The sequence below is a fragment of the Rhinopithecus roxellana genome, chromosome 20 (assembly GCF_007565055.1).
Source record: "Rhinopithecus roxellana isolate Shanxi Qingling chromosome 20, ASM756505v1, whole genome shotgun sequence".
In the NCBI taxonomy this organism is placed as follows: Eukaryota; Metazoa; Chordata; class Mammalia; order Primates; family Cercopithecidae; genus Rhinopithecus; species Rhinopithecus roxellana.
The window spans coordinates 80,001,329-80,021,394 of record NC_044568.1 but is presented as its reverse complement, the minus strand read 5'-3'; the positions used below and the strand labels follow the sequence as shown (position 1 = coordinate 80,021,394).

At 51.6% G+C, this 20,066-nt stretch overlaps 1 protein-coding gene across 2 annotated transcripts in view; it reads right to left on the bottom strand.

Moving 5' to 3' along the window:
- Positions 1 to 3,112: 3,112 nt before the first annotated feature.
- SNX29 (sorting nexin 29) overlaps positions 3,113 to 20,066 on the bottom strand; it is a 609,178-nt gene continuing 592,224 nt past the window's right edge. Inside the window, exon 22 of one of the 2 annotated variants that reach the window (XM_030924514.1) lies at positions 3,113 to 5,052. In XM_030924514.1, coding sequence (XP_030780374.1) covers positions 4,923 to 5,052 — 130 coding nt within the window. In that variant the 3' untranslated portion in view covers positions 3,113 to 4,922. The remainder of the gene's footprint in view (positions 5,053 to 20,066) is intronic. The other variant, XM_030924515.1, reaches the window with a different exon arrangement.

Genomic DNA, 20,066 nt, shown 5'->3' with positions numbered 1-20,066 from the left:
ATGAGATAAAATATACAGTGCTACAACTGTGCAAAATCACAGAAGCCAGTCTGAAAACAGCAAATATTGAACAGTAGCTTTAATGAATTAATGCACAATATTTTGATGTTACCATTGGCCTTGCTAATAGCAGATGCCTGTCTTCCAGAAATGCCCCATGTCTGCCGTGATTCTGAGCGAAACAGCAAGACAAAGTCGAGATAATCAACTGCCTTAGGGGTTGAAACCCAGGCACGAGGCTGCCCTTTGTGGGATTTCCAGAAGACTTCTAGACCTTATGTACACACAGACTATCACAGACTGTAGATACGCGGCCCTCTTACCGCTAAGATGGCTCCCTGGGACCTGATCATGGGCACCCCCCAGTGGGGTTACCATTGGAGGCCAACTGGCCTCCTAGCCAGTGTGATGTACGGGGGGAAGGAGGAGTGAGGTGGGGTCTTGCTCAGGTCCCAGGAGCTGAAAACCCAGCCTGCCCTTTGCCATCAGTTCTGTGCCAGGTTCAGAAGATGCTTCTGGAGTGCAGGGCCTCCCCAGCATGGGCGCTGCAGCTCACATAGGAGCTTGGCGGAGGAACGAAGTATGGATTCTGGGGGTGGCCGGAGAGGGAGGGGAACAGAGAACACAGCTGGGCCTCCCTGTGAGGGGCCAGATGGAGTCGCAGCCCCACGGGGGCTTGAGCAGGTGGGGCGGGAAGGCCGAGGCCTAGAACCCCATGACTTGGTCCTCGGGGTGGATAAATCATCCCATGCAGAACCAAGAGAGGCAGCCACAGCTCACCTGGGCCACAAAGCCCTGGCTCAGGCTGTTAGGATAAGCCGTTTCCAGAAGGCAGAGCTGCCGCGCATCAACGAGGCAGGCTGGTGGGCTTCCCTCCTGTTTCCAACCCTGGGTTGTGATCACTGGTCCCAGTGCCTGTTGGATCAGTTACAGCCGTGCTATCAATCCGCCTGGTATAAATGACTTTTGGGCGCCCCTGGTTTTAAAGCCCAATGCTACCTGCCATGGTTCTAAAGAATTAAATAGTTAACAAAGAATTCACCTTAAAGAATTAAATAGTTATCAAAGAATTCACCTTAATAAGTTCCAAGGTATAAAGCAAGGCCAAGGGCTGTGATGGACCCAGTCCACATCCCTCCTCTTCCTCGATCTTGCAAGATGGCACCCTCGCTTACTTCACTGGATGATCCCTTTTGCAGCCAGCAGGTCCCTAGATGAAACTGGTGAATGGATGTGAGGATGGGTGCCACCACGGCCTGTAAGAACTTCTGTGAAAGTGTCTTCCTCCACCAGGGCCTGCCGGTACAGAGATGCTGGTGGCTTTAAACCCCAGCTCCACACTCTACAATGGCTTGCCAGCAACGTGAGTGGAGTATACTGCTAAGTGCAAACCAAAGAAGCTAGAATTTCAGACTGATTCCAGGAAGAGTGGTGAAGAAAGTTCTGTCTCAGGTCAGGAGTGCAGGGCTGGGCTAGGTTTCTAGTAGCCTTTATAAACTCTCCTCCTGGAAGCGTTTGTTGTCTTTCAAGGAGAGACACCTCTGCCCAGCCCTATGTTTCCTGAGTCTTCTTTAATCTGTGGGAGAAGAAGAAATGAGATGATGCAAAAGATGGAACCCGGTGATGTTCTGTTTGAGTCAGAGCAGGCCATGGAGGGAAGGATTCGGCGTGAATTCTTCCTCCCAGCAGACGTGGTCCCAGAAATCCAAGGCCCTTGACAGACAGGCCCCCCTGGTTCCCCTCTGAATGGGCGAGGGGGCTTCCTTTCTGAGATGCTGACTTTGGAAACCCCCGAGTAATCATCTTGTGTGAAGGAGACAGACGTGAGGTGCAAAGGATCCTATCCGCAGGGGTATCTTTGCCACTGATGGGCCATGGGCTGAGCCAGCCCTTGGAATTGAATCCAGGCTGAGAAGCAGGTGACGACACATTTAAAGGGCATGGATTTTGGGCACCAGGTTCCAGCCACAATCCTGCTAGGCCTGGGTATTGCCACCCCGTTTCTCCAGGAACTGGGAACCCTGCCAGTTGTCTCTGTTGCCTGAAGTTCATCCCACCACATTAGAGAGCAGGACAGGGGTCTTGGGCAGCAAGGTGAACCCAATCATTGCAGAACATTCTACGGGATTCCAAAGAGAAGGCTTCGGGGAGCTGCTGCCATGTGCCAGTCACTAGCATTTCTGAGTGAAAATGAGGGGAGATGGTCTGGATCTGGATCTGGGCGATGACTCGAGGGTCAGTGCATGATCATGGGAGAGGGAGCAGGAGCAGGCAGCTGGGATGGTCCCCATGTAGCTACCGGGAACATGCTCTCCACATTTGGGAGAGGAGGGCAGGATTTCTGTGACTAATGAAGCTTTATCAAAAGCAGAAGGCAGAGTTTCTCCCACCCATTCAATATCAGCTGAAAGCATGCTTGTTTCTCACGGGTTAGTATCTGTCAACTCTGTGAGACTGACTCTGCGTGGTTTCTTGACATCATGTGCAGAATGTCCAAGGTGCTTCCTGGTGGGGTATCTGGAGAAGAGGGCAAGACCTGATTCACATCCTGTGTTTCGGGGGTAGCTGTCAGAAAAGGTGCAGGTCATAAGCCTGGGCCCAGGGGCATGTTGGAAATGGGAGGTTCCTTTCTGTATCCAGCAGAGAACAGGGAGATGACCTCCAGGGCAAGTTCCCTGGCTTAGGGAGGCCTTCCTGAGACCATCTCTGAGCTGGCAGCAAACATGTACTTCAAAACGAGAGATGTGGCATAAACCCAATGTGAGGGGCCATGACAGACGGCAGCTTGAGCCAGATAGCAGCTTGAGCTTTTAGACAGTCCCTGCCTCAGTCTGTGAGGACACTCAGAGTTGCCAGCCACGTGGGCTGATGTGCACTGTGGCCCTGGAATTTCCAATAAAGCATGTGTATTGGCCAGGCGCAGTGGCTGACACCTGTAATGCCAGCACTTGGGGAGGCCGAGGCGGATCACGAGGTCAGGAGATCAAGACCATCCTGGCGAACATGATGAAACCCCGTGTCTACTAAAAATACAAAAAAAATTAGCCAGGCGTGGTGGTGGGCGCCTGTAGTCCCAGCTTCTCGGGAGGCTGAGGCAGGAGAATGGCGTGGACCCGGGAGGCGACGGAGCTTGCAGTGAGCAGATATTGGGCCGCTGCACTCCAGCCTCAGCAACAGAACGAGACTGCGTCTCAAAAAAAAAAACAAAAAAAAAAACCATATATATCGCAGCAACGTTGGTAGGTGAGTGGGACAGAGACCAGGCTGCCTTTTCGGGATATCTCGGGTCCTCCAGACTCACAAACTGACTGCAGGGTCCTTACCTGCATGCACACTCCGGCTCATTGAGTCTCACCAGGGCATGGCTTACCTGGCCCAAAGTTCCCTAGGAAGTCATATAGGCCTCGGCTTCTTTGGGGGGGGGGGGGGGCGGGGGGAGCGGGCTGTGTGTGAGTGATCTCACCCTTAAACGCCATGAAAATCTTCCTCCTGGCTACGAGGGGAACACACAGCATAAACCTTCCAGATGATTCTCCAGAGAGTTTCTCGAGCCAGGAAATGCTCTATGCTCACCTGGGTAGTACACATTTTAAGCCACTGAGTTGAAGCAGGTCCAGGACAAGCCCATGGCTTGCCGTCTAACTATCGCCTTCCACCCGATTCTGTCCTCAGGTTTCACTGCGTCTCTGCGTCAGCTTAAGGCGGAATGCACTAACTTTTTCTTGCATAGTGCATTTCATGACCTACCTGGTTATTTTACCCCAGAAATGCAAACTGCCTCAACGGTGCTGAGCATGTAAGAATAGCCCTCGTCCTGCGAGGGGCTCTGGTGTGAGCTCACTGGAGGAGGAGCCTCAGGGGCCGCCCAGTTGCTGGTCCCTATCCTCCTCTCCACCCGCCAAGGATCCCTGTACGCTGAGAGCCATCCTAGCATGGAAGGAAGTAGAGGACTCCATCTTAAGGGATGCAGAATTCTCTTCCCAAGGATAACGTTAGCTGGGCAGACAGGGGATAGAAAACGTCTTAAGTGGAGAGAAACATGATCTGTTCAGTGTCCATGCTGGGTCCAAGTACACAGATACGGAGCCTGGTTTGAAAACCATGGAACCTTATACTAGTGGTTCCCTGAGCCAAGTGTCTCATGATGGTGAGGCCAAGGCCACTTTGGACAAGCTGGATGATGCCGGGTTATCAGGTTGCTGCTGATGACTGGGTCAGATGTCCAAGTCCCCCCTCCAAGCCTGGTGAGGGCCTTGGTGGCCTCAGGCTCCTGAGGGCACTGGTCCTTCCTGAAGCCAGCCGTGGGGAAGATAGGGGAAGTTCTCTGAACTCAAACACCACTAATGGCTCCTTGCCAAGGCCACAGGAATATCCCTCGGGAAAAGTGAGAGGTGACACGGCTGGGTGTCTAATGACCGTTGGTGGAGAATGCAGTAAAAGGAACCAGATCCCCTCCCCGCTGCCAATTCCAGGCATCCCTACGTTGGGCCAGACAATAACTTGAAACAGCAAAAAGTCATTCTAGGCCCCGTGTGGAAAAGAGTGGAGAGGTTGGCTCTACAGGAACCTTCCTGGGTTAAGGGATAAGCTGTGCATCTCACCCAGGGGGCACCCTCCTGTCAGTCCTGAACTGCTGGGAGGTGAACGAACAGTCCCTGCAGCCCAGGGCAGACCCCAGGAGCAGAAGGACCGCGTGTTGCAGTCTGTCCAGCGAGGCACGGCCTTGCTCTCTGGGGTCAGGGACCATGTGGCTCCAAGACTGACCACTTTAATCAGGGTGTCGTGTAACTGGTGTGGATCGTGTGCTCTCAGGGTCACCGGGTGGGCGTGGTCGTCACGCCGAGGTGAGGGGTCAGCGGCAGGGGCTGGGGTGGAGGCAGCTGGCGCGACGCATAGGGCCCGTGGCTGGGGTTCCATCGAGGTCAGAGGTCGCCGCTCTGGGGCTCCACATTGCGCGTCTCCCGGAGCTGACCTCGGGACAGTTTGGGGAAGCGGGAAGCCGCTTTGGCCCGGCTGTTCTTGTTCACAGGCTCTCCGGGTGGGGCGATGTCGCTGGAAGAGCAGAGAGAGAATCAGCTTAAGTCTGGGGGTTCAGACGAAAATGACCACGGGCCGGGAAGGGAGCCAGGTGTGTGGGCAGCAGGAGAGATGTGCTTGGGGACTGTGGGCCGGCTTACTGGAGCAGCCTCTGACTGGTAAGTGCCCCCTGGAGAAATGAGAAACCCGTATTGTCACATAAACTTTCTATGTTTTTAAAGCACTGCGAGGCTCCAACCAAGCTTGGCTGTGAGTCTGAGGCAGCTCATGGTACCAGTGTTCCGGCTGCATTTTAAGGTTATGAAAGAATGTTCTAGGCATAGATTTCTTCCCCATGTTTTCTTTCATTTTCCAGCAAAGGTACAGTTCCAAGTCCAAGGTGACTTTGGAGAACACTGTAAAGTCATAAAAGATGTGTACCAAAACACAGCAGAGGGACTTCCTGTGGAACTGATCCTGAGGAAATCATCAGGCCCTAGGCCCCGGTCTAGTTATAAGGTGGCTGGGCATGGTACTGTGTTTAACAACCAGGAACAACGGAAGATACCACCAGGAGGGGGACACCGATCCTGGTTCTGAAGCAACACACAGCAGCACAGCATGTGTGGGTCCCAGGGCACACTTCTGAGGGGACAGAGTAGAGGCCAGGAGGCTGTACCCTGAGAGAGGAGGGGGCTCAGCAGGCAGTCCCATGTTGCAGTTGCATTTTTAAAAAACTCTTTTCTTGGGACAGAGTCTCAACTCTCTTGCCTAGGTTAGAGTGCAATGGTGCAGTCATAGCTCGCTGCAGCCTCAATCTCCTGGGCTCAAGTGATCCTCCCACCTCAGCTGCCTGAGCAGCTGGGACTGTAGGCACTAGCCACCATGCCTGGCTAATTGTTTAAGCTTTTTGTAGAGATGGGGTCTTGCTCTGTTGCTCAGGCTGGTCTCAAGTGATCCTCATGCTCAACCTCCCAAAGTGCTGGGATTACAGGTGTGAGCCACTGTGCCTGGCTAATCCTTAACCACACTTGAAAAGTCCCCTTTGTTAGCTAAGGGGACACGTAAAATCTGGGGCTGGGAATGTTCTGTCCATCACAGGCTATTGGAATAGGAAGTAAACATCAACAGGATGCAGCAGTTGATAAGAATGATCTCTAAGTGCTAAGATTACAGATGTTAGAAAACAGACATAAGAAAAACTGTCTCCAATAAATATCTCACTGGGACAAAATGCTTTAAAACAAGACAAAAACCTACTAGGACCAGTGTTCACTCTTGTATCCTGAGCACCTGTGTGCTGTCATAGCTTTCTGGATGTGAGCCCTCTGGATCCTACAAGGGTAGACAGGACCCTGTCCACAGCTAGCTCCGCCCTATTTGTGGCTCAGGGAGGAAGAGGGCCACCTAGCAAGTAAGTGTCAGATCAGGATCATCCACCCCCAGCTGTCTCCAAGCGCAGTTTCACATACCACATGAGTTAAGGGGAGACTTGGGTTCGTAAAGAAATCCATTCCCCTAGAGGGTTCCCGCAGTGTTCCCTGAAATACCCCAATGTGTCTTCATGCATCTCAGGAGTGATTCTTTTTATGATGATCTGGTTTGCGTTGCACCGTTCCAGGGACACAACCACTGCGAGTGAAATACCTCTCATTTCAAGTTTGACACCCTGATAAGCTAACAAAATGAAAGACCCCTTTTAATGATTGCCTTCTATAAGTCAAGTTGTGCTTTTCCTTCTGTGCATGGATGAAAAAAACATTTGACCTTGAGCAAAGCTGGAGATGCCCTGAATCATCTGTGAGCCCGTCCAGCCTGGTATGTGCCACCCATTCCTCCTCTAGGTGGGCGTCTGGCCGCAGGCCCAAAGCATACATGCCCCTCTTACTTCAAAGGATGACCCGCCTTACCAGAAGCCTCTTTATCCCTGGAGCCTTCTGAGAGGAGGGTTTGAAGATGCTGGAAGGAGGTCTTTGCTCACGGTGTAGGGGGACTGATTCTTAGAAAGATAAAGGCAGCCTTGGATGTAAATGTCTGTTTAAAGCGATGCCCTCACAATCCCCTCCTGTCACGCTATTCAGATCCAGGGTCTGACCAGCTACTCCTTAGCCTGCAACCACCGCCATCGGTCAGCACAGCCAGGATGAACTTGGCCTGCAATGTCCAGAGCCTGGGGAGGAGCCCTGGAGGTAACGGGCTCTGAGAGTGGTTGGGAGAGGCCAGTGCCTTGCTGGTTGTGAGAGAAGAGGTACCAGTTGGTGGGGCGAGGATGCTTTCATAACAAACAGTACCTGCCATGCGCAGGGGTGGAGAGAGGGTGGGGCTCTGAGGCAGATGCCTCTGTTCAGTCCTGCTGTGGATGGTGCTGTCTGAGGCTTCGTTTCCTTGTCTGTCATTTGGGGACGACAACCGAGAGCACATCCAAGTGCTGTGGTAGGGATTCTAGGGCTGCCTGAAGCCACCAACTAGCTGTGTTTCTGTAGGCAAATGCCTGCTATCTGAGCCTTGGACAGAATAAAGGTAGGGTGGTTTTAAGCATCATGGGGATCCAGTGCCTGCAGTGACAATGAGTAGGCAGCATTGAACATTCAAACACATAGGGGCTGTGCCACCACACACCATGCTGGGCACGAAGGGGTGCAGAAGTGGCCTTGGGCTTGGAGAGCCACAGTCCCATTGAGGATGGGGAGGGCAGACCCTGGACAGATCACTGGGATAGAAGCATGGGGGGGGGTTGCCCCAATGAGGGGGAACCCAGGTGGTTCGGAGCAGGGCACAGAGGGCTTCCCGGAAGAGAGGTATGTGGAGGGTGAGCAGGAGTGAGCTGAGGGTCACTGTCCGAAGGGCCCTGTAGCTGTGAAGATGAGTACAGGTGAAGTGGCGGGCCTGTGGGGGAGGGGTGGACTTGTAGCCGGGCAGACCCAGCCTAGCTGCTTCCTCCGCCTGGAACGCAGGGTTAGCTCAGGGCGTGTACTTGAGCAGTCACAGGGCTGTATCTGTCTGATGTCCGAGCCTGGCACCTGGGGACTCCCAGTGAGTGTTGGCTGCTTTGGTTCACAGTGTGACAGTGGTCTCATGTGACATGCAGATGCTTCAGTCCTCCTGGCCCTGTGGAGCAGAGCCATGTCTTGGGACACAGGCTTGGTGGGTGGTGAGACGGGTGGACCTGGGTGGGCTGGCAGCAGGGCTGCTGTGATGGTTCCTGAGAACCCAGGGTGAGGATGGGCAGACGAGGGTGCCAGACGATGGGCTTCATTCGGGACAAGTTGAGAGGATCACACCTGCAGAAATCTGCATGGAATAGGGGCTTCAGTGAGTGTGTGATGGACGGAAAACCTGGACTGCTGGGCACAGTGGGCTTGAGCGGAGAGTGCTGGCGGCTGCTGACATATGAGCCTGAATCTCTTGCAACCGCCATCTTTGTAGGTCGAGAATAGTCTAATACTGGTAATGCTGTGTGGCTGAATAGCACGATCTGAAGGTGTGGGGTGGGTGGGACTAGGAGTGTGTAAACTGGGCAAGGAAGCGGGCTGATGTGGATAGAAGAGACAGGGCCACTACTTAGCGATGAAGGGAAGGAGACCCCACATTCCCCCACTGGGCCCCTCCCCTACAGGGGAGAGATGAGGCCAGTGCCACGCTGACTCCAGGACCGGCATCCAACAGTAGAGATATGGGCTGTAGTCAGACACTTTACAGGGAAGCTGAAAGGCCTTGCATTTACAATGACAGCCTTCAATAAGACCCATTGATTTTTTTTTCCCCCCTTTAAAACCAAGGCTCCGGCCGGGCGCGGTGGCTCAAGCCTGTAATCCCAGCACTTTGGGAGGCCGAGACGGGCGGATCACGAGGTCAGGAGATCGAGACCATCCTGGCTAACACGGTGAAACCCCGTCTCTACTAAAAACTACAAAAAACTAGCCGGGCGACGTGGCGGCGCCTGTAGTCCCAGCTACCCGGGAGGCTGAGACAGGAGAATGGCGTGAACCCGGGAGGCGGAGCTTGCAGTGAGCTGAGATCCGGCCACAGCACTCCAGCCTGGGCGACAGAGCGAGACTCCGTCTCAAAAAAAAAAAAAAAAAAAAAAAAAAAAAAAAAAAAACCAAGGCTCCCTCCAGCCCCTGCTGCAGATGCCTCCTCCCAACAGCATCCTCAGAGTGAAATTGCCATCCCCCATAGCCCTTGTTAGGTGGCGACTTCTGCCTCGTATACCACTGAGACTTCTGGAATGACGGCACCATTTCTTACCCAGCTTCACTGATAGAAGCTAGCCACCAAGAAGCAGGCTGTCTCTTATCTGGCATGACTGCATTTTTTAACAAAGTGGGCTTGCAGCTCTGGGGCCTAAGCAAGAGACGAATGCATGGACAAGGTACGTTCTGTTCCTGCTCGCCAGCAGGGACTCTGTTAATGCTGGGGCTAGGTTTGTTCTAGTTTTGCAAACAAGAAAAAGGGGGTCTTGACAGCAATCCATAAGAATGGATTGCCAAAGGCCTTAAGTCCATATTCAGAGTCAGAAAACTTGGGTTCCTTCTGTTAGACACTATAGACCTTGGAGAAAGATGCATAACCTCTGCAAGACACATCTTTCTGATGTATGAAGTGAGGATAATAGTGCCCATCATACATCACTCAGTGCATATGTATGCGGTTGGCAATAATTAGAAATAGATATGGCTCTTTTGCTAGCCTGCAATAAGAAGGTAAGAGGCACCAGTGAAGTCTGGCCAGCAAATTCATAGCAACTTTTAGTGCTAGAAGCATCAAATATGCCAAAGAAACTGGGTAGAAACTTTTTTTTCTCTTCTAGAGATGCGGGGTCTCCCTATGGGGCCTAGGAAGGTCTCAAACTCCTGGGTTCAAGCGATCCTCTCACCTCAGTCTCCCAAGTGCTGGGATTATGGGCATGAGCCACCCTACCCAGCCAAGGAGGCGTCTACAAATATTTTACAAACTCCCAAAATACAGCATACTTCCCAAACTACCTCCTGTTCCCAGTGCAACCCCTCAACTCCCTGCCCCGGGGGAAGGGGGCTAGAGGGAGCCGAGGGAACCTTCTCTGAAAAGCCCATCCTCGTCTTTCTGGAACAAGATCAGTGTCTAGACATTGCAGGTGTTCTGCCGCCTGGTCCCGATACAGCAGAGGCCTCAGAGGGCTACGTAGATGGGGAGAGACGGGTATTCAGCAGGGATATTTACGGACAGCCTGAAGAAATAAAAGGCAGTCAGCAAATGGGTGGGGGTTCCAGTCTTAAGACAGCTCAGCGAATGAGGGTTAGGAAATCGTGGCCGTTCCGTCAACAATGAGAGAGTGCCATCTCTGGCATTCTTCGTGTTCCTCTTGGCTCTGGGGAGTTTAAGAGAAAAGACTCAGTTTCTAGGGGCCAGGACAGCCTGTGGGATGTGATAGGAGGCCTAACGAAGCCACCACACGAGGGTGCAAACCCCTCAGCTAGTGCTGCGAGATGTCTCAACATCTTTCAGACTTGGGGAGCAGTGTCCCAGTTTTTTTTTTGTTTTTGAGATGGTGTCTTGCTCTGTCGCCCAGGCTGGAGTGCAGTGACTGGATCTCAGCTCAGTGCAAGCTCCGCCTCCCGGGTTTACGCCATTCTCCTGCCTCCGCCTCCTGCGTAGCTGGGACTACAGGCGCCTGCCACCATGCCCAGCTAGTTTTTGTATTTTTAGTAGAGACGGGGTTTCACTGTGTTTGCCAGGATGGTCTTGATCTGCTGACCTCGTGATCTGCCCCTCTTGGACTCCCAGAGTCCCCCCATTTACTGGCCCTATTCCTTGAGCCAATTGTTATTCACCCTATTCGGTTGCTAAATTTACTAATGAAGGACATACTACAAGAAACAAAATCCAGTCCCCATCTATTTTCACCATTATGGCTGAAATACCAAGGTGGTGATAAAGGACTGGCTCAGGATAGTGGCCACGCCTCTAGGGTGACTTTCTCCAAAGCAGACTTTCAGAGCCATGGATCCAGATCCCGACGCTCCTCCGGTAGCCGGAGGGTGGGTACCAGGAGGCCACTTTCAGGGTGTGAGCGTCAGAATCCCAGCATCTTGATTGTAGGAAGTGACATCCGTTAGCCCAGAGTCACCCCACCTGGAGCTGCGATGAGGACAGGCCGTGCCCTTTCCCAGGCTCCATTGTTACTGTCTTCTGTGCACTTCCTATATGACATTCAGTACCTTTATTTTTCGGTGAACTTGGCCTTTGCAACAATATTCATGAACCCGCTTTTAAAGGCACATTGAAGAATTTGAGAAGCTTTTCTTAAATATCAGCCCTCGTTCCTTTGCTGCCCCTCGTATTGGGTGAATGTTTGCTGCTTACTATGCTGGTTTTTGTAACATGGACAAATCTCAAGCGCATTGTCAAATTCCCAGAGCTGCCCCACAGCTGAGTCCATTCATAGGCTGCTCCGGAAAAGGCAAAACTAGGAGCAACAGAGAACACATTGGGGTTGCCAGGGGTTGACTATAGAAGAACGCTAGCTATAGAAGAACGCTAGGGGATTTGGGGGGTAAAGGAGCTGTTCCGTACCTTGATGGTGGCGGCCACAGGACTCCATGCATTTGTCAAAATTCACCGAACTATGCCGTAAAAATGAGAAACACTACCATGGTAGGCTTCCATCTCAAACCTGACTCCAAGAGGGCAGTATCTGTAAATCTAGACTTTCCCGGGGTGAAAGAGCCCCTCAGGGAAGACCCTGATAGCCTGAAGCTCTCAGGTCAGGGACCTTTGTCCCTGTCTCTGGGCAGAAAGCAGGGGCCGTGGGGACAAAGTCTGAGATGACTCCCGGCCGTGTCATTTACCAGCACGGGTATTTGGGCCGGTCACGATGCTCTTCTCTGGGACTCGGATTCCTCGCCTGTGAAGGGGAATCAAAGTCAAACTACCAAGCTGCGTGCACTTCAAATGGTTCAACTGTACCTTGAGCTGTTTTAAAAAATGGTGCAACAATACATGAAGGGGAAATCACAGGATCTCCCTTGCAGGTTCTTGAGACAAAGCCGAGGGTGTCACGTTGGTTGCTGGGATTGAGCGCGGCTCGTGGGGGTGCTGCTTACTTGGATACCCTCACCCTTCACTGCTGAACTTGGCTTTGGCCACCTCTGGCAGGGTTCACTCCTCTGCGAACCCTGTGTTCAGGTAAGACCTTGATCTTACTCCTCAGACCTGGTATTACCAGAGCCATTTTGAAGTCACACAGGGAGGGAATAGACTTAGAAATGCAGTTCTAACTACTGGGCAGAGAACACGGGAAGGAAATGGTACAGAGGATTCATCCGCAAATCCACGAGGGGCCGGGCCCTCCTGGGTTGCAGGGTCCATTGCCACCAACCTGGGAAACTCTGGGGACATCAGTTCCCCTGGGCTGCACCTGGCTCTGAGCTCATCTGGAAGGCAACTGGAGAAAATGGAGAAAAAACTCCTGGGACACCACGGTCACTTAGCAAACAGCCCATGCGTCCCCATGGCACTGCCTCCTCCCCTCCCAGGAGAAGGATGTAAGCTGCGGTAATGAGCCCCCTGCCAGGCCATGCGTGGGGACTGACACACACGCTTGGTATTCATTTCAGAAACTCCATCTCCGTCCTTGCCGCTGCTGGCATCTACAGCAGCACCGGGAGAGTTGGGGCGAAGGCGGGCTGTGACGGCACCCGCCAAGGGGCCCCAGGGGTGGCTGTTCTTTTTAATAAGCCTCTGGGGTGCACTGCATGGTGCCCTGTCACCAGCATATGCGGCTGAAATTAATGTGACAGCCTCAACTGTTCATCAGTGAAAACGGCTGCCAGGAGCGACTAGCTTTTCATTACATTACACCTGTGATCTGGGTTTAGGCGAGCTGGTCAGTATTTCATTTACTAGGAGCTGCCTTCATAGGGAGGAGGGCTGGGTCTCTGCAACCCAGGTAGGACAGAGCTGTGTGTGCCGTAGGGATGTGGCCAACATCCTCCACGACCCAGCTCCCTGATAAGTCTGTGCATATACTAGTTTGAAAACCCAGTTCTGCCTCCAGGACGTGGAAATCATGGAGAATGTGCTCCCTGCATCTTACTTAGGCCCTGGATTTGTGGAGTGGGAGGGAGTGGCGCTGCCCTGCCTTCTGTACCGCATGGCCTTGGGGGTCTCGATGGGTGGCGTCAGAGCACACCAGGCTGAACAGCCTTTGACTTCGTTCCTGAGCAACACCTAGGCCTCAGGACTGCGTGATGGGTGCCCCATGAAATCCAATTCCACTGTGAACTATGTTGACATCCACCAAGACTTTTACCTCCTGCCTCTTGGTTTGAAATGGGTCTCTATGACTTCCACCATGGACACAAGCGACCCAGAAATGGCTCTGGCAGTATCAAGGGTTCCTTGAAGGCAGGGCTGGGTCTGGTTCTCTTTGGATCCCAACACCATAAGGCACTTGATTTAATTATTCTGAATAATTAAATCTTGAGCTTGTCAAATCTTGAGCTAAAGGAATAACAGATTCTCATACCATCCTTAAGCTGGCCACATGAAGGGGGTGCTGTAATTACCATTCTAATCTTGCGGGTGTGGAAAATAAAGCAGGGAGGGTAAATCCTATGGCTAATGAGGAGCAGAGGCTGGTCTTGATCTCAAATGTGTGGTCTGAGCCCACAGTCCATGACTAGATGCAAATGCATCCAAGCCCAGCCCCCAAGACGCTACAGTTAGGTGGGGGCAGAAGTGGGTATGTGACAAGGCAGCTGTTGCTCGCTGCTTTGAGAGGTACAGATGGACAGACCCTCGGGAGCCACACTGAGCAAGGTTTCAACCATACATAGAAATGGTCCGGAAGGTGGAGGCCAGGACAGGCATGCCCAGAAAAGCAGGAGGTACATGTGACTCCCAGGGAAGAACCCAAAAGACTCGGGGCAGGGGACAGGGATGCCTGCAGAACAGACACTGGCTTTTGGGAACTAAAAAACTCAAAATACTGAGGGCACAACCTGTCACCAGATGAATGTAAATCCCCCACCCAGCATTTTTTCATGATCTTTTGAGTGTGCTTTCAATAACGCTGTGACGTTGCTGCCAAGTTCATTGATATTTTAAGCTTCAGGCTTTTCTTCTGCAAACTCTGGCTGTGTAGTTGCTCTTCTACAAGCACAAGTTAAATGGTGAAAAGAGAAAGCAGTAAGAATCTAGAGAATCCTGTCATTTAAAAAAGTACTTAAAGAAGAATGATACAGGCTCATTGCTTGAAAAAAAAAAAAAAACAGCTTGTCAACCCACCCTTTGTGGATAACTACTGTTAGGACAGTAGTAGACAGTTCTCTAGTCATTTTTCTACATGTGTTTGTCATGGTACGTATCCCAAAATGAAAGTAAAGTTGCTTTGAAATTTGGTATTGCTTTAAATCAAAGCATTCTGGCCTTGGATATGCCAGAGACGATGGTGGAAATGGCCTGGAAGATACTAAGGACGAAGGTGCTGTGTAAGTCTCGCGGAGTGACTGCTGTGAGGCTGGGTGTCACTGTTTCATCTATTTGCCGTCCTTACCATGGGAGATGGGAAGTTACTGCCCCAGGCCCACATTAGAGAAGCAGAACGTGGCTTACGTTCGGGTTCAGGGCCATGCCCAAGGTGACGTGGCAGCAGTCCCCAACCTTTTTGGCACAAGGGACCAGTTTTGTGTAAGATAATTTTTCCACAGGCTCGGTGGGTGGGGATGGTTTTGAGATAAAGCACATTACACTTGTACATTATATTTCTATTACTACATTGCTATAAATAATAATTATACAACTCACCATCATGTAGAATCACTGGGAGCTTTTGGGAGCCCTGAGCTTGTTTTCCTGCAACTAGACAGTCCCTTCTGGGGGCGATGGGAGATGGTGAGAGATCAGGTATTACATTCTCATAAAGAACACGCAGCCTAGATCCCGCGTATGTGCAGTTTACAGTAGGCTTTGCACTGCTATGAGAATCAAATGCCACTGCTGATGTCAGGAGGCGGAGCTCAGGCAGTGATGTGAGTGATGGGGATTGGCTGTCAATACAGAGGAAGCTCTGCTCACCTGCTGTGTAGCCCAGTTCCTAACAGGCTACGGACTGGGTACTGGTCCAGGGGTTGGGGACCCCTGGCCTATGGGACAGAAAAGGGATCCAAACGCAATTCGACTACTACTTATCCTGGGCTAAGGGGCAGAGGACAGGGCAGTAGACCTCGAGGTTTCTAGGAAGACGTTGTAGTTATGACCTGTGAATTTACTTGCTTAAAAGAAGTCTTTTCTCCATCCTGGCTAACACGGTGAAACCCCGTCTCTACCAAAAAATAAAAAAATCTAGCCGGGCGAGGTGGCGGGCGCCTGTAGTCCCAGCTACTCGGGAGGCTGAGGCAGGAGAATGGCGTGAACCCGCGAGGCGGAGCTTGCAGTGAGCTGAGATCCGGCCACTGCACTCCAGCCTGGGTGACAGAGCGAGACTCCGTCTCAAAAAAAAAAAAAAAAAAGTCTTTTCTCTCTCTCCCCCAATATCTGTGTAAAGTCTCTTAATTCCTCTATTATCTGAAAAATGGGGCCAATATCAACCACCTATGAGATTAAACAGGAGAAGACATTTAGGGTCCGAAGCAAACTCGGGCACATTCTCTGCAAATGGGCTGCCTCTGGCCCTGTTGTGGATCTTGGCGACTGCGGACCTGTCCCTGGGGAGCACCATCAGGTGGATAAACGAGATGTACAACTTGTGAAGATCACCCAAGGGGCCTGAGGAGTGTTGGGGACAAAGACGAGTCTGAGACAGGGAGCCTTGTGCTGAGGCAGGTACAGCACCCCCGTAGAAACGGAATGGGGCTGGATTCGGATCCCAGGCACAAGGACCAGTAGTAGGATAGGGGGATGGAGAACGGATTTCTTTGGAGCTTGGGGCCTGGACTGTGGGAGCAGCTGGGGCAGAGGGACAGGTGTATGGATCTACCATGGACGGGGTACTGAGTGGCATGGCACTGTGGGGTGCATGCATCCCCGGGGTAAACAGTGCCCATTAAAAACTAAAGATGCAATGTGCCTAACTTTCAAGGATGGCTTAAGTTCATAGAGCAGTCTACCAATGCTTTCTAGATGTCAGCTTTCACCATTTCAAGGCTAAAAGATGGCTCTGGGTAAAATTCTGATCATGACCAATGGCTGTGATGCTGCGGGCCTCTTTGTTGGTAGCCCCTGGTCACCTTTAGTGGGTACCTCAGGTTTCAGAGCTGGCTCGGGTTGACATTTCAGAAGGCCTCATATATCATCTACTAGGGCAGGCTAAAGAGGCTGCGTGATGGTTCTGCTGGGGTAAACTGCCTAACTTTCCAAGGATGAAAAGGATTCTCCCTTAATCCTGCTGCTGTTCTCAGTTGCCCCTGTCCCCACGTTCCATGGGATGCTCAGAACACATCATGTCTCTGTTGTAATCCCAGCCGCTTCCCTTGAAGTCCTCTCTCCACCACAGCACCCAGTCCAACCAACCCTGGCCAAAAACTTAAGCAGAAGACCCACAGGAAGACAGCGGTGAATGAAAAACGCAGCCTACCTGCCCCGCGGACTTGAGAGTCCTCCAGTTCCCGTAAGATCATGATGGAGCTGAAAAATGTCACTGACATCACAATGCACCACACTACTCCTATGTCTGAGGTGATGCTGGTGTCAAGCCTACTGCACTGCCAGTCCTGGAAAAGATTTGGGTCGGGCGTAGTGGCTCACTTGAGCTCAGGAGTTTGAGATCAGACTGGCCAACATGGTGAAACCCTGTCTCACTCATTGGGAGTGGTGGCATGTTCCTAGAATCCCAGCTACTTGGGAGGCTGAGGCAGGAAAATCACTTGAACTCAAGAGGTTTCAGTGAGCCGAGACCATGCCACTGCATCCCAGCCTGGGTAACAGAGCAAGAGTCCACCTCAAAAAATTTAAACAATTTAAAGGGAAAAGAAAAAAACCTCATCAGTAGGGCTATAAAGAAATATTTTTTACACTGCGTAAGTATTATGAAAGTCAAGAGTTTTAAGAAAACTTGATAAAGTACAAAAGTTAAAAGCAAAGGCTAATTATTAAAGGAAAATATCTTATAAATGTAGTATAGCGTAGGGGTCCCACCTTTGTAAAGTCCCCTAGTGCACGTGACATCCACTTCCCCCTACCACTCACCCAGAACGACTTCCAGTCCTACAGGCTCCAGTCATGGGTACGGTCCGAGGCAGGTGGATAATTTTTCATCTCTTACCCTTTGTAGATACACGAATTCTGCTGTGTTGCAGGTGCCCATGGTATCCAGTACACTCATGTATTGCATAGGTTTGTGTACATGAGCACACTCTTAGGTTCACACACCACCGCAATCACCTAACGACCCTTCTCGCAGAACGTATCCCCATCACTGGGCGACACGTGATTATTTTGCACTGTACACCCTGCGCTAGGCCCCAACGGACCAAACGAGTCACTCAAGCCCAATGCCACCTAATTAAGCTACAACTGTATGGAAGCAGGAAGACCCCCCACGCAGGCGATTGCAGTCTACCCGAGACGAAGTCCCCTCTGTTTAACTCTTAAAAAGCAACCTGAGGTAAGTAACCTGATGTTAACCAATTCACTTGTCCCCACCTCACAAAACCTGTTCTACCATTGACCAGTGGGGGCTCTCATCCTATTTTGTACAATGGAGGCTGCCTCAATTCGTGAATCATAAAAGCCAGTTGGCTCTATATTTACACTTACTGTAATTCTGTCTTTTGACACTGTTCCCTGAGAAGGCATCAGTGTACACCCTCCCTCTGCTACTCCTGACATAAGGACGGAAGAGCCCTGCTCCCGGGGAAAGCTCACCCCTTCATCGGGCTGTTCCCCAATAGTTTCCTCCAGGACTTTGCAACTCCACAACTCCCCTCTCCCGTGGCCCCACCTGCAACAAAGCCCTAGGCCCTCTGGCCAGTATTGAGCTCTCCATCCCCATCCTAGGAGAACTTAAAAGACTGGTGGGTAGCAACTGACTACTTGCTCTCATCTCAACCCCACTACACTTTTAAAGCTCTCAGGAAGGTCACCAATGACTACTGTATTGTCAAAGTCAACTGGCGGGCTGGGCACAGTGGCTCACACCTGTAAGGCCAGCACTTTGGGAGGCGGAGGCGGGTGGATCACTTGAAGTCAGGAGTTTGAGACCAGCCTGGCCAACATGGTGAAACCCCATCTCTACTAAAACATACAAAAATTAGCCGGGCGTGGTGGCAGACACCTGCAATCCCAGCTACTCGGGAGGCTGAGGCAAGAGAGTTTGAATCCGGGAGGCGGTTGCAGTGAGCCAAGATCACGCCACTCTATTCCAGCCTGGGTGACGAGCAAAACTGACACACAAAAAGTGGCTTGTTCCAGTTGCAAGTCCTCAACCATTCAGCATCTCCACCCTCTTCTGAGGTTCCTTCCATCTCGCTGACGACTGCTTTGCCACTAAATCGTGGAGGGTCCTGGGTGTCTTCTGTCTGCACTCCCCACATGTGCTCTCGTCCATTCGGATGGCTCGCCATAGATCCAAACGGCAAAGCTTCCCAAATTCACTGTCGGCCCTGACTTCCCTCTGGAGTCCATGTATCTACCTTGAACATGGCCAAAATGGAAATTGTGGCCAGGTGCAGTGACTCATGCCTCTAATCGCAGCACTTTGGGAGGTAGAGGTAGCTGGACATCTTGAGCTCGGAGGAGTCAGGCCACCCTGGGCCGCATAGTGAGACCCTATCACTACAAAAAAAAATTAGCCAGATGTGGTGGCGTGTGCCTGTAGCCCAGCTACCCAGGAGGCAAAGGTGGGAGGACTACTTGAGCCGGGGACACAGAGGCTGTAGTGAGCCGAGATCACAGCACTCCAGGCGAGGTGACAGATTGAGACCCTATCTCAAAAAATTCAGTATTTTTTCCTCATTAAACTTCTGTTCCTCCTCTGGACTGCCATACTTTAGTAAATGGGGTAACTGCCAACTCCACTGCTCAAACCAGAACTCTGGGAAGCATTTTAACTTTTCCTTTTCACATTCCATACCAAGTCCAACACCCAATGGCCTGTGGCTTCTGCCTCCAGACACGTGTCCGCTGCTTCCACTTCTGTCTGCTGTGTCTCCTAAACCCAGACACCTACCCTTCCTCAGACCAAACCCTTCCATGGCTTCCCACTGCGTTTAGAATCAAATGCAAATGTTTCTGCCTTGACTGTCATTCCATCGTCACTTCCTCCAGCACCGCGGGGACTGCCCGTCATGCCCTAACTTCTCCTCGAGCTTTTGCCCTTTGCCCAAAAGTCCCCTCTAGTCACCCACTACTGCATCGATCCCTCGGAGTTTCTTCACAGCATCTGTCGCTGTCTGACGTGGCATCTCCCCCGCTATATCCCCAGGGCCTGGAATTACATCTGGTGCACTCAACCAGATGAGTGAAGTCAAAGTGGTCTGTCCTGGTCTAGCTTTTCTATAGTGGACCACTGCCCCCTGGCCCCACGGCACCTTAGACTTGCCAGCTTAGGGAGGTGCAGTGTGATGCCACGACACCAGTCTCGCAGTCAGAAAGCCCTGCGTTGGATTTCACACACAACATCTGGGATGTGTCATCGTGGCAAAGCTATTGAACTTCTCCAACCATCACTTTGAGAAAATAACCCATACTCATCTCTCTTATTGAAAGCAAAGATTGTTACTTTTAAAAGACTGTTAATAAGAAAAGCGCCCTCTAAGCCTAACTCAGTGCAATGCGAGATGGCATGAGTCCAGAGAACAAGTGAGCAAAAAAAGACATTTGAAAATTGATAGCCAGGCAGGTGGCGTTACAAGTCAGTGTGATGTAAACAGACCTGATACCACATGCAAAAATACGTAAGGGTCGAGACCGAGACTCCCTGTCATGAAAGCCAGCCTGGGAGATGGCAGCTAGGGAAATGCCCTGCGGGCACGAGAGCCTCCCACATAGCAACTCGAGGGGCTGGCAGTCCAGCAGACACGCAGGGAAAGGCAGTGAGTGCCTCATAGCAGAAAGGCTGACCAACGTGTTTC